Source organism: Rhinolophus sinicus, chromosome 17 (genome assembly GCF_057876585.1).
Source record: "Rhinolophus sinicus isolate RSI-liver-muscle chromosome 17, RSI-T2T, whole genome shotgun sequence".
In the NCBI taxonomy this organism is placed as follows: domain Eukaryota; kingdom Metazoa; phylum Chordata; class Mammalia; order Chiroptera; family Rhinolophidae; genus Rhinolophus; species Rhinolophus sinicus.
Window position 1 is genome coordinate 161,233,631 of NC_142517.1, and position 24,161 is coordinate 161,257,791.

Consider the following 24,161-nt stretch of genomic DNA (forward strand, 5'->3'; position numbering starts at 1 on the left):
CAACCTTGATTTCCTTCTTTATTTAAATGGGGCAGGAGCCACATTTTGTAATAGTGATTTGGCTTTTTATGCACAGGATAATATAGGAGTCCATGTTGAAATGGCCTCATTGGTCCTTCTTGGTCCATTTTTCCTATTGATTCAGTGATAACTATGCACATAATTTTATTCTGCCCCATGACGTTTTTATAACATAAATTCATTCAACATAAATGTTCTGTTCCTATTAATGTCATGTAATAAAAACATTAATAGGAACAGAACATTTATGTTGAATGAATTTATGTTATAAAAACAGACCATTCTAAGTATCCTCCTCATCCTTCTTCTATCTGCATTTTTTAATTGAAAACACATTTTTTTTAAAAAGGCATATACATTCATGTAAAAAAATTCAATCTGATTTTTAAATATCTAGATATGTTCTCAGTAAAAATCTACTTTGAATCAGATTGCATATTTTTTTAAAGAATAAAATATGTATTCATTAACAATTGAAATGTAAATGTCTTTTTCTTTTGCAAAAAAAAGAAGAAATTAGGCGGAGCTCTGAAATTCAGTCTACTGATACTTTCCTCAAGTTCCTTGTGGTATGATTGATTTTATTGCAGGACAGAGTTACATGATTTATTAGTAAAAGAGCTTAATTTGGAAGCACAGCAGCAAGCCCCAGCAGTATAAATTACCTTCTAGCTAATGAGAGATGTGTACTGGAGCGTCGGAGGAGAGAAAATTCTTAAACTGACCCATTTGGACACTGGCGTATTCAAACTGTAATTTGTAAACTATTTGTGACCTGAGTTCCATTTTGTTAGTGGGAGAAAGGCATGAAATTATCTTTGGTCTATGGCCTTAAAAATTTTTTTTCTTCAAAATGATGTTTTAATAATCTAAAAATTAGATCTTTTATATTATAGTATTGTGATTATAAAAAATGGAAGCAATGTTTCATAAACTCTTAAATTTAATAAGGAAATAGGTTACATTGTTACAAAATGTAGACAAGATGGAAAAACGGACTTTTCTTCCAGTTTTACAGCTGTTCTCTTCCATTTATCTCCACTGGCTGTTATCAGTTCTTTTCGACTTAATTAGTTCTTTCTTAAAAGAAACCATGTCTTTTTCCCTTAGTCCAGAGGTAGGCTTGGCTGAACAGAAAGCGTAGACGTACCCGTTTAGTGTACTTGCTTTTCCTGAGATTACTTAATTTGTTTCTTTTTCTCTTTCCCCCTTCTCCAGTGTGGATTCTTTAAACGCTCTAGGTACGATGATAGCGTTCCCCGATATCATGCTGTCAGGATCCGGAAAGAAGAGCGAGAGATCAAAGATGAAAAATATAATGATAACCTTGAAAAAAAACAGTGGATCACAAGGTGGAATGAAAATGAAAGCTACTCCTAGGGGGGACCAAAGAAGCTTCACAGTACCCAAACTGCTTTTTTAATTTTTCCCAACTCAGAAATTCAAATGGATTTAAAAGCCTGTTCCAAGACCTGAATATTGGTTTCAGACAGACTACATACAGTACGAACGTACAGTTTTAACTGCTGTGGACATTGTTACCTACCCTAAGGCTCCTGTTTTGCACAGCCAAATTTAAGACTGTTGGAATGGATTTTTCTTTAACTGCCTTAATTTAACTTTTCGAGTTGCCTTTTTTTTTGGTGCGGCTGACTCACGTGTGCCGGGGAAGGGCCTGCCCAGTTACGCTCATATGACATCCTCCCAATAGTGTAGCTCAAAGAAGGCACCCACAGTCACCATGGCAACAGAGTGACCATCCTAACCTCGGCACTGCCTCTGCAAACATTCTTCCCATAGGACTGGAGAACCTGCACGTTAACTGTCCCACAGCACAAGACAATGCCCTTAGGGGTAGTTGTGTTTCAATTTAAAGTACTATCTTAAAATTAAATGTGCAATAGAAGGTGATGTTGCCATCCTGCCATCTTTTTCCATTTCCTAGAAGTGTGAATACTTGCTCCCACCAATTACATACAGGTTCCATTCTCCCTTTTCACTAAAACACACAGGTGCAACAGACTTGAATGCTAGTTATACTTACTTGTATATGGTATTTATTTTTTTCTTTTTACAAACCATTTTGCTATTGACTAACAGGCCAAAGATTCTCCAATTTACCCTTCAGGTTGGATTAAGCAATCAGTTAGGACATGGGAGGTCATTGGTTTGACCTATATTATTATTTACTGCAAAAAGAAAATAATTCTTTATAAATGTACCAGAGTTGTTATAATTTACAGATAAGTTTAAGTTATTAAAACATCTTCCTTCACAATAGCCCTGACCCTTCCCTCCAAACCCAAAAGTTTTGTTTAAGAAATGGGATTAACTGTAAGATGTTTAATTCTTAACAGACATCAGATTGTTGAGTTTAGAGCCTGTGTGATATTTCTGAATTACATACTATAACTTTCAGGAACTCTTGGAAATAATGGGTTTGTTTCTTGAACTTTTGTCACTGCTGTATATAAAGGACTTGAAAGTAATGGTGAGTGCCTATGGTGGATCCAAATCGATCCAGTGTAAGACTACTGAGTATCTGATACCAAAAGTCAGATTAGAACTTCATGGCTTTTAAGTTTTTAATGTTATTGGAATAATTTAATCAGTGAGTCAGTGTTCTATTTTTCGCTTTGTTTCCTCTGCTCTCTATAGATTCCCCAAATTACTTCAGGACTACTCTAACAAGAACATTAGAATGTTTTTTAATTATAAAAATGGAGGGCGGAGGAAGTCATTATTCTATACATTGAACAGAGGTTGAATAGATATGAAAGCTGAATTTTTTTTTTAATTACTGTGCTTCAAAATGTTAAGTTATATAGGGAACAACAGCAAACAGGTGCTAATTTGTTTTGACAGTGCAAGCAGTGTCTTAGTGTTTTAAAAGAACAAAATACAGCTATGTGCCATTGTTGCTTTGGAGTTTTATTTTTTTTTCTTTTCGGAAATCTTATGCCCTGAAGATACGAAGAACATTATTCTAGTTGTACTTTGGAATTTTCACTCACAAAAATTGTTTTACAAATGATATTTGTTTACAAAAACTTCTTGAAGCAGGTCATAATAGTGTTTAAAATCTCAGTTTCTTGCTTAGGTAACTTGGAACCTAATGCACTGGCTTTTTAGGTTGCTAAGAAGCTGATATTTTGAACGTTTTTATAGACCTTTGTTATAAAAATGAATGTCCTGAAAAAAGGGTGGGGTGGGGGGTGGAAGGGTGGTTAAACAACAAAGAAACAAGAATGTAGTGGTGTTTAAATTTATAGTTGTTAAAAATGTCATCTCAAGTCGAGTCACTGGTCTGTTCACATTTGATACATTTTTATACTAACTAGCATTGTAAAATTATTTCATGATTAGAAAATACCTGTGGATATTTGTATAAAAGTGTGAAATAAATTTTTTTATGAAAGTGTTCATTGCTTAGTAACACAGCATTGTATATATGAAACAAACTCTAAACTTATAAGTAACCTGAACTGCCTTTCTTTTTATTTTATCAAGCCAAACTAAAGTTTTTGATGTTTTTACATATTCTTAGTGTCCCATATAATCTCAGATCAGCAAAACATATGAGTGCCCCCAAATAATGCAGTGTAAATATGATACACCCTTTTGACTCTACTGTTCAGTTGATGCTCAAAAGGAAATGATCTTAAAGATGATTCATTCAAGATACCTAGAAATTGGGAGATGTTTGTTTGCATTGATTCATCTTCTTCAAAGGCGTGTGCCTGTGAAGGATGGGGTATTATTTAGCAATGATCCCATGGCATGAAAAATAAAAGTTCTTAGGCCTAAGCTGCTTTCTTCTTAGAACACATTTTGGATGTGAGAGCAGTCCAGCTGTGACATGTGTCACTATATTGACCACCAGGAGCTGAATTAGTAGAATTGATGGGTCAGAAAATATTTTTTTTTTTACCAAAGGGATTTCATTTAGATTGAAGCAGTTTTATGAATCTTCTCTAGCTGAGTTATCACAATTGAATAAATGAAAATAAAGCATGTATATAGTTCCCAGACAATATAGCATGCCCTGGCCTGAATAAATTTCCAATCTAAAATATATTATCTGTCCCGTGTATTAGGTAATAGTTTTCCACTGTACTTGGTGTTATATATTAAGTCTTAGTCTTCTTAATTCTTTGAAGATCAGACAGGTATTACCACCCAAAGAAATGTGTGATTTGTACTTTTTAAAATGATGGGCCAGAGGCTGTGAACCTTTTATAGCCACAGTCCTATGGTTATACCCAGATTAAATCACTACATTAATGTGTAATCACCATAATCGTTAAAGGGTGTCAGTTGCTGTGGTTTGGCTAGTGCTATGGCATAAATGACCTGGGCAAGGGGTCATGGCGGTGCTTTATATGACTCCTGTGATTCCACCTTTCTCTCCCTCCTGAAAAGCATACAGGAATGCGTAGCAGTGAGAGTGGTATCAGTATAGGGATATCCGGGGATGATGGTATTAGTATCGGGATATCCTGGGATCTCTTCGCAAACATTGACACTTGGTTGGTTGCAGATTACTTGCCACATCCTCACATGGGTCATGCACCGTCGTGACTTATGTTGTGCACTTGTGGTTGAGAATATTCTAGAATGGGGTAGATGGAGGTGGGGAATGCTTTAAATTGTCCAGACATGGGAAGTAAGCATAAGACTGTCATTCTATCCTAAATGAAGACATCTTCATGAGAAACTGATCTCTAGTACACCAACCCACAAAAAGACGACGTGGGAAGATAGGTTTTGTTTTAAAGGAGGAAAGGAGAGAAATGCTGTAGGTTTCTGGGTTCCACATAAGTACTTCCTCAGGGCTGACAAAACAGGAATGTGGAAGAGTTGTTTGATCAGCGTGGGTAGCATCAAGTAAATGATTAAAGGCAGTTCGTGGAGACCAAAGGCTAGGGTCCAACCACTCCTATGGTCCAACTACTCAGATTGAGGGGAAGGAGAAGTTCAAAGAGATGAAGAAAATGAACTTGAGAATGATTTAAAAAGAGTGGCTATTGCAAAGAAGCCAGTGGGCATCTGTTCTTCTAGAAGTCCCTGATTACGGTCAAATATCAAGTATCTTCTCTCTTGTACCTTAGGTTTTGCTGACTCTGAAAGGCATCCTATCCAGCTGTTGGAACGTGGGAGTACTGTGTACTAGTGGCTGAGGCCCGGTCTACAGAGGTGTTACCAACAGACCCATCTAAGTGGAAAGTTATAAAGGGAATTCATGGTTAAATCTTCGAAGGATAAGTGAACTGTAAAACACATCTGAGTAAGAAAACTGGTCCAGCACAGTGCAAGTGTGGACCAGGCGCCACAAAGGGTGGAACAAATCAGGTAAAGGTTGATGATTACAATTGGAGTGAAGGAGTTAAGTGCAATTTTTGTAGCAAAGTTTAAGTGCCTCAATCTTCTCTTTGCCCTTGCCCTGGAGCCATTTCTCTCAGGCTGCCTGTGCCAGGGTCATTGAAATGGGCAGAGACAACTCAGATAAAATTTCTCATACACTATTCATCCTTCTAGAACATCCGTAAAAAAATCTCAAACTACAGGGATAGAGTGTGCTTTCATTTTCTCAAAACCTAGCAGATAAGTATTCAATTCACTAATAGCCAGTAGATAGATGTTAGTGTTCTGTTAAGATCCTGTCATTGAAAGATGGAGATAGTTGGATATGATTTAATCATTTTTCCCCCTAATGTCCAAGGATATTATTAGGCTCTGAGGACATACATACAACTAGAACACTGGCTCTGACCTTTTAAAGGAAGCTTACATGTAAAACAACAGATAATACTGACAAACAGGTGAATTCATTTTATATTAAGTAGCAGAATTCAAAATCTTGCATTAGGCTATTAATGGTTGACATGTAAGGTCAGTACCTGATCGTTTGTGGGTGGAACTTACCTCTGGAAGCAACACCATTCCCAGAAAATGTGGAATAGTCGTTCTGAACCTGGGCTGCACATTTGAATACCTAAAGAACATTTTTTAAAAATCCCACTGCCCAGACTGACTACATGAGTCAGATGGACTCTATCAGAATCTCTGAAGGTGGGACCCAGGCATCAATGCTGTTTAAGGCTCCCCAAGTGACTTAAAGTGCAACCATGATTGAGAACTGATTTAGAGGTTGTCGGATGGCCTGAATATTGAAGGGGGCCTGCTCACTGTGTGGGAATGCCTGCTTCTGCTCATGGTGGTTCTACTGCAGCAGTAATGAGCTGAGAAGCTAGAGGTTTGCTAGCCATGGGCGTGGAGGGAGCTTGAGTCGGACTGCCCGGATGCGAATTAGCTTCGTCTCAGAATATCACCCTAGGTTACATTCTGTGACTGACACATCGTGCCCCAGTTTCTTCATCTGTAAAATAGGATTGATAACAGTACCCATCTCATAGGTTCTTGTAAGGCGTAAATGAGAAGGTCTGGAAGTGCTCATTAAATGTTACCTATTTTTATAATTACACTTGTTAATTGTGTAGAATCATAAAACATTAAAATAGGATGGAAATATGAAAATCTAGTTCTTCCTCATTTCACAGACGGGGAAACAGTTTATTTTAGTTGTCACTAGAGCCTTTGTCTCCTCTTCAAAGTCTAGCATACCCCATGATTTACTAGTGGGTGATGCAGCTACAATCTGCAAGCCTAAGTATCCGTAATTAACTGAAAAATACTGTGAACCTAACTCTTCCATTTAAACTGCTTATCAACAAAATGTCTCAGCCCTTAATACAAGGAGCATCTGTATGTTTGGGTTGGGATCAGGGCACATATAGGAAGTCAGTGTGCAGGCATCTTGAGGTTGCTATGTACTGATTCTTGTTTTTTTCTGTTTATGAAATTGAAGAGTGTAAAAAGAGTAGACTCTTTTTAAAAATATTTTCTCAGTTCTTTACACACTCGATCAATTCTTTGGTTTCCTTCAGTAGGGCGGCAAGCTGCCGGTGTGTGGTTTATCACCTTTACTGCTCTGCAGAAGATGAAATGCTTACAGAGCCCGTCTCATGCTTGAGTTACACCATGTATATTACACCAGAGGCTGTCACTGGAAGAACAGAGCTTGAAAACTCCCATTTCTCCTTCCCACATCCCAATGCATTGACAGAAAGATCTGTTAAAGGCAAAAACAGAAAACCATTTTTCCCTAGTAAGATGGAATCTGTTTGATTCTAGGCGTCATCAAATTGCTGATGGAACTGCAGTTCTAGGGTGTTTACCTGAGGGAGCCCCCCTGGTTAGGAAGTCTTAATCAACAGCGTGGTTGAGAGCAGTCCTCCTCACACCTGAACATGCCTGAGAATCACTTCGGGATCTTGTTAACGTGCAGGTTCTGATTCAGGCAGCCAGGGACGGAGCCTGAGCCTACATTTCCAACAAGCTCCAGGCCCTGCAATGCTGCTGGTCCATGGATTCCATGTCGGATAGCAAGGATCTTTGGAGTCAGTCTATTGAAGTCATCGCTCTGCCACTTTCTACGTATGTGACCTTAGGCAAGTTTACTAACCCCTAACGGTTTAACTTCATCATCTGTAAAATGCTATTAAGGAACAAGTAGGATTCTACCTAGACACCATCCTTTCACCTCTATTCAACTTCCAACCCCCTAACATTCTCAAACCTGTGGATAAAGAGCAACCGGGGATCATTTTAATCTCTGTTGTATCTGAGTATATAGATTTCACTGCCTTGACAGGATAGATGACATTGGTCTTAGGCTACTCTTGTGAGCCAAGCCTTCAAGATACCTTCCCTGCTAGGAACAAAATCCCATTACAGTGACTATGATTACAACTGAATGGGGAACAATATGCCAGTTCTAGTAGCTGACCCCAGAAGCAGCGATGTGTTGGCCTGGTATAATGACTTCTCTAAATCAGTAACAAAACAAAAAGATTAAAATAAGGTTCAGGCTAACTAAGAGTTACGGGTTAGCAATTGGACATTTCCTTTCTCAAGCATCAACTATTCTTCAGTTTTCCTTTTCCTGTTCCCACAACAAACAACCCAACTACTTCTGCCAGAAAAACAAAAATAAATGAATAAAACACCTAAGCCACATGATAAGTAACTATGGATTCGCTGCTCAACCTCTAGTCTACCCTTCTAGTTGGAAAGCTAAAAATACTTTTTCAGACTCTCTTGCAGCTAGGATTTTTGCATGTGAATTAGATTCTATGAAATACCTTCATATGAGATCTGAAAGGTGGACTAACGGTGGGTGTTTCTGCAATTAAGTATGGTTGTGGAGGCCTAAAATTCAATGTTGAGTATCTTTTAAAAATTTTTCAATTATAGTTCACATTCAATATTATATTAGTTTCAGGTGTACAGTATAGCGGTTAGACATTTATGTAAGTTACGAAGTGATCTGCCCATAAATCTTGCAACCACCTGACACCATATACAGTTATTACAATATTATTGATTATATACCCTAAGTTGTACTTTACATGTCATAACAATTTTATAACTGCCAATTTGTATTTCTTAATTCCTTCTCCTTATTTACCAAGCCCACCAACTCCCCTCCCAACAAATCTAGTACCCATCTGACACTATACATTCTCAGCTCTCCTTTTGCTTTACTGCTGGAGAATAACAGTATCAAATGCCCCATCATTTTTCAAAGCACTCTTCCCTTGGCTTCTACTATTGGTCATTCCTTAAATATTACTGCCGTAGATGCTTGTCTCTGGCTTCACACCTTCCACAGATGATCTCAATTCCAATTACCACTAAGCTGTCTCCCAATGTCCACTTTCTCTTTTTACCATGATAATACAAATGTTAACTGGACAGATGCACTACTCAGAATAAATCCCTCTTTCCGCTTTTGTTGCATTAGGTATGGCCATGTGGCATTAGCTCCATGGAAATGTCTGGATACAGGTAAAGAGAGGTCAGATGTTAAAGGCTGGAATGGTGTGTTTCTTGTTATGCTATGCAAAACATTTAATAATACCACCATCTGTGATACTTTGGAAGGCAGGCTATATCACAGCCAAGAAGAAAAGGTAGCAAAAGATTCAGTATGGACATATCTTGGCTGCTTCTTGCTGCTTTTAGCACAGTCTTATGAAAGTGATGAGTTCAGGCAGGAACTAGGCAGTTTGGGAGAAGTATAGAAGGGAATACAGCTCCAAAAAAAGGGATGTTTTCTGCTTGCTGCCTAAAATCTTAACCTAGTCGTCAACCTAATGTGGATCTTATAGAGTTAAAAACCCCTGGAGCTTCTATACTCCAGATATAAACAGGTAAGCCAAATTTCATCTAAGATACTATCCAGATATAAACAGTTAAGCCAAATTTCATCTAAGATATTATCAATGGTAAGATGCGCCATTTTTATGAACTAGTAAGAAATAAAGGTTGCCAAAGACATAATGCTTTCTTATTCCTTAGAATTTTGTTCTATTAAGAGCTCATAGGTATATTTAGGCAGATTTTAATCATATTATTCCTTGTGCATATTTTTGGAACCCAGATAGGACCTCCAAATATCCCACAATGGAATGGCATATTGATTACTTTTGTTAAAGAGAAAACCACAAGCCCAAAATGGCATCACTTGTGCTAAAGCCCGTGCTACCAAACCTTGATTTACTACCTGACTTAACTGCAGTCTCAACCTTCACCAGAAATGTAATTTTAATCAACCAGTCTGGAATTTTCTGGTCAACCCCCATGAGGTCGTCTGTCACGTGGGTCCTCTCCATCCCCCATAGAAAGAAGAGGCAATATGCATGATAAAACCCTTGCCATTCCCTTCTCCCCCCAAAGAAGATGTTTGGTCAAAAATACAGTCATGCGCCACTTAACTGTAGAGATTCTTTCTGAGAAATGTGTCATTAGGTGATTTCATCATTGTATAAACATCACGGAATGTACTTACACAAACCTAGATGGTACAGCCCACCTACCATCGGCTGTATGGTATAGGTTATTGCTCCTAGGCTACAAATCGGTACAGCGTGTTACTGTACAAACAAACATGAGATTAAATCAGTACAAGAGAAAACGATGTAATCAAGAGATGCAGTAAACACGAGATGAATTAGGCTGCTGCCCGGGTAACATGGCATACTCTTTTACAGTAGACTTTCTTTCTACAAGTAGAAAGAGTACACTCTAAACTAATGATAAAAAGTGTAGTATAATAAATACACAAACCAGTAACATCGTCGTTTATTACCATTATCAAGTGTTACATACTGTCCATAATTATATGTGCCCTCCTTTTATACGACTGGCAGTGCAATAGGTTTGTTTACACCAGCATCACCACAAACATGTAAATGATGTGTTTGTTGCATTATGATGTTACTAGGCGATAGGAGATTTTCAGCTCCATTGTATTCTACGGGACCACTGGTGTGTATGCTGTCCATTGACTGAACCATGAAACATCTTTATTCAGTTCATAACTGTAATCCTTTCTCTTCTTTTGCCAACTCCCCTACCATAGCCTTCTTCCTATGAAAACCATTTTATACAGTGCCTTGGAGCGCCCTTCTCGTTGCTAGATGAGAGATGCTGCCTGATTCATGAATCACTTAATATAGCCAAGTAGATCTTAAAATTTACTTGGTTGAATTTTGCTCTTTAACACACTGAATTATGAATGAAGGAAGGCCCACAAGTTTAGGAAATTTTTGCTTTGTTGTTTTCTTGCAGGCGGGAAGGTTATTTTTTTGAGGATTGTGTTGGGAGGGGTCACAGTAACACCTTTCTCGCTGAGGGCCTCTGAAGGTCCTGATCTCCAAGTGGCCTTTGCTACTTCATAGACCTCTTTTATAAAGTAGCTTTCCCACAACACACACCACACAATCTATTGCTCCGTTTTATTATATTTCAAGCCTTAGCACTCTCTGAGATAATCTGTATATTTATTATCTGTTTCTTCCCCTTAGAAGTCCCAGGAGAGCAGGGACTTGGATATCTTGTTCACTGCTGTATCCCAGAAACTGAAAATAGGGCCTGTCCAGCACAGAGCATGTTTAAAGAGACACTTATTGAATGAATGAACCCCAGAAGTAGGCAGCTGAGAACTTAAGAAGAAATGAAATGGAAGAAATAAAGGGAAATTGGTGGTGAAAGTAGAAATTTACACCTCCCTACCCCAACAGAACTTTAAAAACAGAACAACTTGGACTCTGCCCAAGTACGCTATATAATTCAGACATCAGCAGGAGACTTCCCGACTCTCAGAGACCTAGCCTCAAATCGCTAATTCCAAGTTTCTCTAAGTGCAGAGTTCTCCCTGTCCCAGTCTATAAATTCTTAGGGGTTTGCACCCTCAGTCTCCCTCAGCCCTCCCACCTCTCACTCAGGCTCCTCTTGTGTAATTGCTGTCCCCATTGGCTCCAATTCTCATGCAAAATTCATTCTTTTCACCAATTTGCATAAAAGATACTGTCTTAACAATCTTTTTCTTTTTAGTAAACTTGACTGAAGATTACAGGGAATGCTCTCATTGTGAAACAGCCTTTGCCATCTCTCACCACCCCCCTTGCCCCTTTGCTCTGCAAAGTGAATTCCTCCCCTGGCTTCCTGCAGAGCTGTTCTGTTTCCCAGGGGATCAGCCTCTCAACTCCAAAAGCATATCAAATACAGTACTTACTCCAGATAAATACGATGTTTTCCCTAAAACAAGTCCTGGTGAATAGGATGGCCTCCACATCAGTGCACAAGTAATAAGTCGAATGGCAGTACTCCTTAAAAAAGAAGACAAATGTATGCAGGGAAGAAAATCTTGCTTCGGTGGAATACAATGTATTGTTTAGAGCACAACTTTCCAGGGTATGTGATGCTGATTCATTATCTTTGAGCTATGTATAACTCTGTAAATTGTAGACAGCTGATAATGCAAATAACTCTTGCCTATATCTATGCAAATACTATCAGGGGGAGGGTTCCTGATTCCTAAGGGGGGAAAAAGCCAGTTTCGTAGCCCTTTGCAATCATTTCTGTCCTCCTATTTTTGACTTCTCCTTTGAACTGGTTGTCATCGGTTCTGGTTCCCTCATTTAATGAACATGTTAATTGAATTTTTGGCGTGTTCATTTTATTTTATATTTTTCAGCTTTACTGAGATAATTGCCAAAATTCTAAGATATTTAACCCGTACAACATGGTGATGATGTGTTTATTTTATAGCTGCGTGAGAGTCACGATTTTACCTTTTTTGAAAATTATATTAATATTGCTAATGTATCAGTCAGAGTTCTGGGACAGGAAATGGTAGCACACTCAAAGGGGAAACTGAAGAGTGTTTGGAAGGGACTATTTAGAGGTGTGGGTGGAGGTCTGCAGCTAGGGATGGTGAAGCACACCCCAATTTACAACAGAGGGAAACGGGTACCACCTCTAAGGCTCCCTGGGCAGAGGTGAGAGGGACACAAATCATGGCCTGGCAGGCAGGGGGCAGGGGGGTGAACATCATGACTTTCCCCTCCTTTGTCCTCTGAGCCCCATGAAGCCAGGAGGTAATAGAGACACGTGGCATAGTCTAGTTTGTTTATTGCTTTTTCCACTCTTCAGTCAAATCAGCCAACATGAATCATAAATTCTCAGTGAATTTAGAGGATCTGGCCCAAGTATGCTATACAAAAAGATTTTTTATTGAGTCTTAGAATATCACTGTACTTTACATCTACATAGTAAAATACGATAGCCCTTTAGTAAACTTCATATAAAAGATCCCACCGTTTGATCACTTTCTTTACATTTCTCATGGTCTTATGTCCATACTGCTCCCTGTAAGATATTTTTTACCAAAGCCTTAACAACCACCACATTACCAGATACCTGAAAAAAAAAAAAAAAATCCAGCTTCTGGGCTCTAAGCCTTTCACCAAGAAGCAAAAAGTTGGTGCCATTTTAGATGTTCTCATATACTCGTTCTCTCTATATTGGGTGGAAGCTTGGTGAGTGTACTTTTGTTTGGAGAAAAAAATAAAACACGTTATAAAGCAGTTGGATTGGTTTCTGGGAGAAAACTGAAATAAATCTCAAGATTTCTGCTGGGCCTTGTGATTCCACACAAGTTAATGTTTAGCCGAACACCTCAGCGTGACTAGGTGCAAAGCAGCCGAGTTGCTAACAGAGGTTGAGGGAGCTGAATGATACTGTGCACAACGGGGTGCGAAGCAGCGCTCAGGGAGTGGTCTGGAAGGAAGAAGAAAGGAGGATGGCAACGTGAAGGGCGGCCGCAGCAGAGTGGTGAAATTGGTTGAGGGACTGGTTTAAGGATGGCTGCTATTTAATTTCAAATTGTTTTGTCCCCAGCCTTTGGTAAAGTTGGCTACAGGCCAAACATATGTGAGTGGTTCTGATAAAATCCTAATAAGGAAATAATAAAAACAGCAATAATAATATAAAAAAAATAGATGCCATTTATTGAGTAGGTCTACTATGTGCTGGGCATTGTGCTAACAGATAGCTATACGATCTATGTCACAGCCACCCAACAAGACATATTACCCTCCCTTTTTAGGTGTGGAGACTGAGGCTCAGAGAGGTTATGTAACTCACTCAAGGCCATCGCCAGTACCTGGCAGAACCAGAATTAGAAACCAGAACTCATGCTCTTTTCATTGCACTACACGACTTCCCCATCACCCTCTCTGCACCGTCCTTACAAAGCTAGACTGGAATGGTCATTGACAAGAACCCCTCCTCTCAGGCTGCCCGTTTTGCAGTCCAGTGGCTATCACCACAGAAAGTTTTTCCATGTGTGCATCACATCTGTCTCCCTAGTTTCCACCCACTAGCCCCGTCTGCTATCTGGGTCACTAAGGACAAACCAAATCATTCTTTTACAGAGCTCTCTAATATTTGAAGATATGGTATACAATTCTACTATGTTCGGCCCTACAGTATATGCTTTGTAAGAACAGGTATATCTGAAAGGGGTCCTATCTGAATTGCATGCGACTTTATTCCCAACCACATAGGCCATTACTTAATAATTACTTAGTGCGTTAGTAGGCATTCAACAAATATTCATAGAAGGGATGAAGGCCAGTCAGATTGGGAAGGTAGAGAGCATGGTTGGTGAGGCAGCAAACATAAGAGACACCTTCCTCTGATACTTTCTCTACATATCATGGTTTTATGTTCATGCTGCTTCCTCTAAGGTATTTTTACCAAAGTCTTAACAACCATTATGTTAACAGATCCCCGAAAAAATGGTTAGAGGCACCACTTTCAGATAACATGTTAAGTGCTGCTTCCACCCCATCCCTCCAACCACCTACCCTTGTTTCAAGGTGGTCAATGTTCTCTTTCAAGCTAAATTTGTGGGACTGATACACCTTAAAAATCAACTCTCATCTCATTTTTATACATATATTTTTATACAACCCAAGACCTGATCACCATGGAGAAATGAATTATCATTCTATACTAGTAATTGCTGGATATATCTATCTATATCTATATATCCATATCTATATATCTATATCAGCTATATATCTATATCTATCCATCTACCTACCTAGCTACCTGTCTATCTATAGGCATAAGTTGAGCCATTTTAAAATGGAGTCACAGCAGCCATTCCAGAGGAACTGCATTGTACATCTTACTCCTTGAACCTCTGGAATGTTTGAACTGGGCAAAATAACCTTTAGACTGGGCATCATTGTTTTCCAAACAATTGTTTGTAAAGCTAACAGGGAAGCTGACTTCCTGACTGTAAGGACTGATAATTAAAGACATTCTTTAGAATTCGTAAAGTGCCATGTACAGCTAAAAAACAGCTTATTAGAACCAATAGAAATTCCTTCCTTCATGTATTTCCTTTCCTTTTTTCATAAAAACCCCTTGCCTTCACCCCATAATCAGACCACTATTTGGGTTTCTGCCTGAATCAGTGCTTCCCAAATAGCTATTCTTTATGATCGCAAATAAAAGCTTGTTGCCTCTCACTTTGGCTTTTTATTTTCAGGTTAAAAGTGTATATATATATATATATATATATATATATATATATATATATATATTACATATATACATATATACACATATACATATATATACATGTGTGTGTATATATGTGTGCATATATATATATATATATATATATATATATATATATATATTGATAAACTTCACACCCATGGAAAGGTAAATCTGTTGCATCTAAGATATACCAAAGCAGTGGCCGGGGAGGGGGTGTATATATGGGGAAGCAGCAGTGGAGAGAAGGCACGGAAATGATTTTTCACTGTAGACGGTACCCTTTGCAGCTCTGTCCATGCAATTAAAGCTATAGTATTAGAAATTGTCTCATCTTATATTCACTATTTACAAATCTGGAAAGGGTGGAGCAGCCAAGCAGTCACCATAAATACAAATGGTGACCCTCACTAAGATGGCAGTTACAGAGATGGGCTGTCGGAGTGCAGGGACCCTTTAAATACATTGCTGACTGTGCCGAGAATGCCTGCAGATAATGCTTCAAGTTGCCTGCCAATTATCTTCTGGGACTGCTGTCACCGATATTATTTAGGGCCACACTCCTCAGTGTTCACCATTTGTATTTATGTACCACTGCTTGACAAGGGTCAGCTCATGAAGCTCTCTGGGTCTCAGCTTCTTCACCTGTAAGTGTGGGGCTTGCATTACAGAGGAGAGTTTCTGGAACGCGCTCGCAGCAGGGCACTGCGGTATTTGGAAGGAGGCAGTGTTTGGCGGAGGCAGAAGGAGCAGGAAGGTAGGATCTGTTGCAAAAGAGCGTGGGAAGGGGGAGAGCCACACTGCCCACGCGACTCAGCGACCCGGCGTGCCGCGGTCCCCGCAGGCTTTTCGGCCGGCGGCTGGGACCGGCCCCACACTGGGGAGGCGCCCACCCGTGGCGTGGCCTCCTCGCGCGCCCAGCAGGTTCCTGCCGCCAGACCAGCGCTCTCTGGGTTCCGCCCCGAGCCGCCGGGACCAAACTTTGGCTCCGAGGCGGCCCCCGCGTGCTCCCCGCCTCCTCCCTCCCTCCCTGGATCCCGCCCAGCGGCGCCGGGGGCCGGGCTCCGGCGAGGGGGGCGGCGGCCGCGGCGGTGACAGTCGCTGACAGACTCCCCGCCCCCGCGGCTCGCCACGTCCCTCACGTACCGCCCGGCTGCCTCGCGGAGCAGTCACCTGGCGCGCGGGGCTCCGGCTCCTCCCGCGGGGCTCGGCATGAGGCTGGCACGGCTGCTGCGCGGAGCCGCCTCGGCCGCCCCGGGCCGGGGGCCGCGCGCCGCCCGCTCCAGCGCCAGCCGCAGCCTCACCTCGCACTCGGGCTCCGGCCCGGCGCCCGAACGCGGCGTTCCGGGCCAAGTGGACTTCTACGCGCGCTTCTCGCCGTCCCCGCTCTCCATGAAGCAGTTCTTGGACTTCGGTGAGCGCGGCCCGGGGCTCGGGCCTTTGTGCGCGGCCCCTCTCGCCTCTGCGCACCCCTTCTCTTCAACGCGCCCCCCTCCACCCACCCCACCCCACCTCCTCCTGCCCCAGCGCCTTAGCTGCTTCCTTCTTCCCTCGCCGGCTAATCCCTATGCTCAGGTGCAGGAGCGGGTAGGCCGGGTCTATGACTGGCAGCGGATGCCTTTTTACTGTGTATTGTTGAAAAACAAACCCGGAGGGCCGCGGACGGAAAGACTGCCCGCCTTGCAGCGCACGTGCAGATCCCCGCTGGCGGCCAGGCCACTTCCGAACAGCAGCGCTTGTGGGGGCAGTAGTGTGTAGACACCTCCAGAGTCGTGATGGGATTCTGCAGAGTTATGATAAATGCCCAGTTTTGTATGACGATTGCATAAAATTGGCGTGACGATAGGGGAAGCAGGTTATAACTGGCCCAGTGTTTCATAGAATGTTTTTCTTGTGCCTGGCTGGAGTGTTTCCACCAATAGCACATTCATTTCGTCATCAGCTAAATAAGTCTTGAGCACTTGTAAAGTGCGTGAGTACAAGATGCTGGGGTTTACCACATTTCACCCCTTAGAAGCGACTATGCACTTTTCTCTTTCTCGGATGGGTGCTAACTGGTTTTCTCTAGAAATTATACAACAAATTGCAGAGGAATTGCAAAGTTAGGTTTTTAACTTTCACTTTTCATATGGGGGCACTGGGGAAAAGGAGAAACTAATAAAGTCATAAAATTTGAGTAGAAAAAGTTATCTTCTACATTGTGAATGCTGTTAGGTCACTAATGGAATACAAGTGGTCTTGAAAGATACCAGCTTGGTTGGCAATTTTATCTTAAAATTTTGGTTTTACAGTGGCAAATATTTTTGACTCAAAGCCTTCGGTTTTTGTTTTTACTTTAATGACTCAAGTGATTAAGGGATGTATTTGGCCTTGTTCACAAGTATGCCATTCAACTTGTGCAAGAAAATGTTTTCTTCTAATGAGGTAATTCCTGCTATTGACAATCTAATTTTTGCTAAGGTGGTCTGGTTGCTGAAACAGCAAGATTAAATTAGTGAATTTAAAATGCATTGTTGAAATAATATGACGTTTTAGTTTAACTTTAAACGAACCTGCTTGCCAGATTATGTTCTACAGCATCCTTTTTTTTTAAATTTATTGGGGTGACAATTGTTAGTAAAATTACATAGATTTCAGGTGTACAATTCTGAATGTATTACATCATCTATACATCCCATTGTGTGTTCACCACCAGAGTCAGTTCTCCTTCCATCACCATATATCTGATCTACAGCATCCTTTTATAGAAGTGGAGGAAGGAGCAGGCTGCTTTCCAGGAATCAGAAGATTAAATAGGACCTCCTGGGGGAGATGCTGGAAGATGGTTGCTGAATAGACATTGACATTTTTTGCTTTCTGTTGCCTGAAAGCCCTCTACAATTTACTCTTTGCTTACGGTAATTAGTGTAGTGGTCCCATGCACATGTCACATTTCTGTTCCTTAGACATTCACTTCTTACAAACCTAGAGTTAGGAAACATTTCTAAATGATAACAGTAGCAACAGGTTATATAGGATAGGCTTTGCAGGTCCTATTGTTAATTAGACTCTGCACCTTGCTCAGACTTGCTCAGGTTGCCTGAGTTCTAAAACAGATCACACTGAGGGTGGAAGTAATGGAGACGGGGAAGTATCGCCATTGCTCTCCAAAGCCATATTGCAATGTTGAATTGGAAGGTCAGTCACGATGCCTCACAACCCTAGAGACTGGGTTATCTCATCCCTTGCCTCCTCTTCCTTACTGACCCTGTCATGGTGATGCTACTATCCCTCTGATGTTTCTGGCCAAATATTAGGTTGATGCAAAAGGAATTGCGGTTTAAAAGGTTAAAAATTGCAAAAACTGCAATTACTTTTGCACCAACCTAATAAATCCCTTTGTGTTTCTCCCTGCCTCTTGGCTTCTGCTGCCTTATGGCTTCCACTTACTGCTTTTCCCACTGTGTTTGGTTTCAGGATCTGTGAATGCTTGTGAAAAGACCTCATTTATGTTTCTGCGGCAAGAATTGCCTGTTAGATTGGCAAATATAATGAAAGAAATAAGTCTTCTTCCAGATAATCTTCTCAGGACGCCATCAGTTCAATTGGTTCAAAGCTGGTAAGATTCCTGTCTTGTGTTTCCAATTTCAATGGAGTTGTGGATTTTACTGAAGCTTAAAGCAAATACTTTTTTACTCTTCAGTAGAATCTTAAGATAGTAGCAACATTCCTCCTTTTTGGGGAGTGTGTCTGGGCTTATCCACTCCTTGGTTTTGAAAAAATAAAAGAAACAATCAGAACTGTACAGAAATGCAGACACTGAACTTAAGATTTATGAGTATGTTATTAAATCTGCATAGATGTTATGTTATAATAATATCTACCATTTGTTGAAGTGAAAGATTTATATTACCTTTAATCCTTTCAGCAACTCTGCCCAGTAGGCATTATTATCTCTATTTTACAGATGAGAAAACTGAGGCACCTACAGGCTGTCCTTTGCCTAAGGCACTACCACTCATAGTGGAGCTAGGATTAAAGCCCAGATTTGTTTGTTTCTACGATACCACGTGCAGTCAGAATGATGAAATGTATTAAAGGATGTATATTTTTTTATAAACTGAATTTATTTTATTGAAGTATGTATCTTTATAAGTCACAAAAGTTAAAATCTTTATCATTTTACAACAATTAGAAATTACTGGAATCATGTAGAAACTGATCTCTCTTCCAAAAAATGACAATACACTATGAAGAGTATGCACACACACGGGGCTGCCTATCTACAGCCTTTCTTGCTAATGTTATGAATTTAAAAGTATTACTCTCTTAATCACTGTATATTTCAAACAGAAGAGTTTGCCAGAGTTCAGCCTTAGATGGAAAAAATTTAGCTGCAAGAGATTTCCCAATTATGATTCATGGAGATACTCGCTTTCCTTTTGTAGGCACTATAGTTTGTGCGAGAAACTGATCTCACATCAATTTTAAAAAGTAAGCAAAAGAATTATGACTGCTATATACCATTGACCCTTGAACAACATGGGTTTGACTGCGCAGGTCCAGTTACTTGTGGATTTTTTTCAATAAATACAATAAATGTATTTTCCTTATTCCTTTCTTAATTACCGTTTTCTTTTCTCTAGCTTACTTTATTGTAAGACTATATTATGTAATTCATATAACATACAAAATATGTGTTAATCAACTGTTTATGTTACCTGTAAGGCTTCCAGTCAATAGTAGGCTATTAGTAGTTAAGTTTTTGGGGAGTCAGAAGTTACACGTGGATTTTTGAATGGGGTGGAAGGGCTGGGAGTCAGCACCCCCAACCCCTGAGTTGTTCCAGGGCCAACTGTATATGCTAATCAGGTGCTGTCTAGTCCGAGTATGGAACAGTTATAATTGTGGTTTAAGTAAGAGGCGTTTGTTTAGAAACTATGATGGAATATAACGGAGAACAGGTAATTTTCTCTGGAAGCTTATTCCTATATATATTTTTAAATTCTTCATTAAAAATAGCATATGCAGCACTTTGAAATCTTATCTGTGCCTAACACGTTGTAAGTATTCAAATCTCTCTTGAATAAGTAGCATAATTTTTCTTGTTAACGAAAAGAAAGTTAAGGGTTAAAGCAAAACAATAGATATCAGAATCACTTGACTTTGGAATGCAAAGAGCCATATTGCTTGTCAGGAACAGTTTTCCAAACCAGCCTATGGAGTGACAGATTTTTAAAACACTTTCATTGCCCCTGGATGCCTGCTGAGTTAGGGCAGTTAAGCGGACCTTACACTCTTGAAGGTCATTGAATAGTAGCAAGGTGTTTTTAGCTCTGGCCCTGCACTGCCATTGTGCTTGGTGGCATGACCTTGAGAAAGTCATTTGGCTTTCCTCATTTTGCTCCTTCCTTAACAGGTGATTTGCTACCTTGAATTGTTAAACAAATTAAAAACCTTCATTTTCATAACTTTGTTTTTTCATTCAGTTCTGTTTAAAAGAACTATGTGATCGATTGTAGGCTTTCAGCAAATCTTTTCTTTTTTATATAATTTATTAAATTTATTGGGGTGACAATTGTTAGTAGAATTACATAGATTTCAGGTGTACAATTCTGTATTACATCATCTATAGATCCCATTGTGTGTTCACCACCCAGAGTCAGTTCTCCTTCCATCACCATATATTTGATCCCCCTTACCCTCCTCTCCAACCCCCCACCCCAGCAAATCTTTGTTGATTGGACATAAACATCTAAAATTAAGGTTTTACAGCACAGACATTTAAGTTTGACTCTTAGACCAAGGTAGGCTGGGCTCTGCATTTTACCGAGACTTACACAAGTTAAGTCATTTGCCCATGATTACATAGTATTGGTGACAGACTCGGTTCTCGTGACAATCAGTATTTATACTGTAATGTACAGTGGCAAATTTAAGAAATGCAAAAACTATTTTAGAGTATAGAAGTTTAAAAAATAAAAGAGGTAGACAATCTTAAAATTCTTCAGTCAAATTTAACCTATGTTTTTAGGAGAAAACGTACAATTTCTACTAATTTGTGCCAGGCAATGTGCTCAAATATGCATGGGTATAAAAATCCTACTTCAACCGTCATTGGTAGCTCTATCCTAAATGAAAAATGAAGAAATATTAAAAATACCTTTTGAGCATTTTCACAATATTGAACTTTCAAAATGTAAAAGAACAACTTTACCCTACCCCATTGATTTGCATTTTAGGTATATCCAGAGCCTTCAGGAGCTTCTTGATTTTAAGGACAAAAGTGCTGAAGATGCTAAAACTATTTATGAGTAAGTACACTATTTTGACACTATTCTGAACACAGTTTTTGTACCCTTTATACGTCATAGAAAAATACAAATACATTGAGCTTAGACCTTTTGTTGGGCCACTTTAGGGAAATTGATTAACTTTTGTTTTAGTTTCGCACTACTTTAAAACATATGGTAGTATGTTTGTCTATAGCCGCCCCTACAGGCAAGGCAAGTAACATAAATCAGTAAATTGGGCTGGGAATAAGAAACGCTTCATGTTCTTCTGAACTCCAGTGTAAGAAAAGACACAGTTCCAGTGTGATGATCGGTGGAGATCTCGACTGTAGCCGCAGTGCCACGTGGGTGAAAGGGGCCTGGTGAGACGGTTACCGTGGAGAGTGCATGCCCCTGAAGGACCCTGAGGTCGGCTGATCATTTCTATGCAGAAATGCTGCCCAGATCATCTGATTTGTGTGTGTGTGTGTTTAAAGAAAAGCCACAAGTCTAGATTTTTAATGTAAAATCTCCCAATTTTGAATGATTGGCAACTAAGTAAAAATTTGTTAAAATACTGAAGGCCTACAAAAACATGTCTATGGGTCTCTAGTTTATGACCTGTGGTCTGTAAGATAATGTAAGTAATATGATCAATTTAATCACCAACATATCAGAACTGATAAACCCAAGTAGTCCCCTCAGGTAGTTAGTTACCTGCTTCTTCCAATGAATGTTGCTCAAAAGTTGAAGACCACCTCTTTCGTCAGCCTCAGAGTCTTGTGCATGTTTTTGACTGTTGTTAAAGGTGGTGGTAACAGTTCATTTTTTAAACGTGATTAAGGTCTGAAAATAACATCAGGAATTTACTCTGTGCCTAGATATGGAGCACACTTTACAACTTTACACAAATGATACCATTTAATCTTTAAAACAGCTCTGTTGAGGTACTGCTACCTGTGCCCAACGAGGGTAAGTAATTTAAAGGAACATTTAGGTCACGTAGCTAGCAAATGATAGGACCAGGATTTGGACCCAAGCAGTCTATTTAAAAATGAACATTATTCTATAGCACCTTCTGGAAATGGTTAGTAATTTAGAGCCCTCAAGCAGAATAATACTGTTTGGGTTTTAAAAAGAGAGAAAGGTGAAATAAAGGGGTGCCTAGAAATGGTGAGTTGTTTGTTGTTTTTGAGGAGTTTTGTTTGCATTTTGAGTTAACAGTTTGGTTTTGAAGCTAATTGCAAACTAGGAATTCCAAAAATGTTTTGAGCCATAAGAGCATCGTTGGAATAAGCTAATAGTACTCAAGATAATGACTTTAAATGGGAAAGTCTCATTCGAGAAAGTGTAAATTCTGATGGGTATGTTACAAGATGGATTTTGCTACTTCATGATTAAGACTTCTTTTGTCTTTTATTTAATTCTTTAAATTTCTCATACAAGAATATTTTCTGAATGACAGAAATGGGAAGGCTGGATGATTTGAAAATTTTTCCTTTAACAAAACAGTTGACTTTTCCTCTTCCATTTTAAACTTACAGGATGGATGAAATTAGAATTCTTTCCTACTTTTCTGTTCTAAGTGATTCTTGCTTTCTTTGAACCCTAGGGAGTAGTTCCAAAACAGACAGGCTTTATTGGCTCATGCATCTTCCTTCCTTACAGAGCATGTGTTCCCTAGCAGCATCTGCTGTGTCTTATATGCTGAATGTCCCTGGCACCATCCTCCCTAGTGAGTGCTCAGGTGATCCTAGTTGATAAAGGTTAAAGAAAACCCATTACGTTCTTAGGATTATGTTTTGTTGCAGCCTTACTTTTAAGACTTCCATGAAAATAATTAAATTTCAAAAGTTTTATTTTGGAGGTCCTTGCACCTTCACAGGTTTGATGTATTTTATGACCTGAAATATATTGACTAAGTGCAGGAAAACATGCGTTGATGATCGTTTTGCTGAATTGGGGATTTTCTTGCCTAAAATAGTTGCGTAAACTTAGATTTTAGTATTAAATTTATTTGGCAAAATATTTGGCTGTTCTGAGAGACAGATTTGTTTAGCTTTACAGATACTGTGATACGGATCAGGAACCGACATAATGATGTAATTCCCACGATGGCTCAGGGTGTGATTGAATACAAGGAGAACTTCGGGGTGGATCCTGTCACCAGCCAGAATGTTCAGTACTTTTTGGATCGCTTCTTCATGAGTCGCATTTCAATTAGAATGTTACTCAATCAGCACTGTAAGTGTCCGGAAGTCAAGAGAAGAAGCTAAATAAAATGTGTTGGTATATGTTACATTTATTTAGAAAACTTCCCTTTAAGGAGAATGTTCAATTTTACTTTTTCTGCATTTTATGAAAAGTAAATAGATTGCCATACAAAGGAGGTATTTTTATTGAATGTAAAATGCTATGTTTATGTTTAAGGAAAATATTTGTTATACTGTTTGGTACCATTTAGAGAAACAGTATTCAAATCTGGAAAAGGCCCTTGGATGTTTTAGCTGATTTTGTTTGTATTTTTGTATTTTATTTCTCGATAGCTTTATTGTTTGGTGGGAAAGACAAAGGAAGCCCATCTCATCGAAAACACATTGGAAGCATAAACCCAAACTGCAACGTAGTTGACGTTATTCAAGGTAAATACTTATGTTTTTCCTTTCGGAAAGGATGAAGTAATCAAAATTGTTGAGTGTTAGTTATTGCTATTAACACAACTGTTTGTATCATGAGATAAAATGTTAGGAGCAAATGTATGGCTTTGCAAATAACTACGTTGTGCCTTCTGAATAGGATGAATATTTTGTTGGCATAATGCTTTGTTAGGCAAAATATGGTGACGTTATGAGGGTTTCTGTTTTACTTCAAAAAATTCAAGTCCCCCTTTCCTAATTCCCTGTGAGT

General features: G+C 39.5%; 2 protein-coding genes across 4 annotated transcripts in view; both read left to right on the forward strand.

Annotated features, from left to right (window-relative positions):
* The window catches only part of ITGA6 (integrin subunit alpha 6), a 67,264-nt gene extending 63,820 nt beyond the window's left edge, over positions 1 to 3,444 (forward strand). For both annotated transcript variants that reach the window (XM_019727442.3, XM_019727440.3), the window contains one exon: positions 1,240 to 3,444. Coding sequence is in view for 1 of the 2 variants with exons in the window: in XM_019727440.3 (XP_019582999.1) it covers positions 1,240 to 1,401 (162 nt within the window). In the remaining variant the exon portion in view is untranslated. The remainder of the gene's footprint in view (positions 1 to 1,239) is intronic.
* A 12,129-nt stretch (positions 3,445 to 15,573) lies between these two features.
* Positions 15,574 to 24,161, forward strand: part of PDK1 (pyruvate dehydrogenase kinase 1) — a 33,471-nt gene continuing 24,883 nt past the window's right edge. Inside the window, exons 1-5 of one of the 2 annotated variants that reach the window (XM_019727444.3) lie at positions 15,574 to 15,760; positions 18,460 to 18,601; positions 21,225 to 21,296; positions 23,314 to 23,498; positions 23,801 to 23,896. In XM_019727444.3, coding sequence (XP_019583003.1) covers positions 18,492 to 18,601; positions 21,225 to 21,296; positions 23,314 to 23,498; positions 23,801 to 23,896 — 463 coding nt within the window. In that variant the 5' untranslated portion in view covers positions 15,574 to 15,760; positions 18,460 to 18,491. Of the gene's footprint in view, positions 15,761 to 16,075; positions 16,418 to 18,459; positions 18,602 to 21,224; positions 21,297 to 23,313; positions 23,499 to 23,800; positions 23,897 to 24,161 lie in introns of those variants that run through there. The other variant, XM_019727443.3, reaches the window with a different exon arrangement.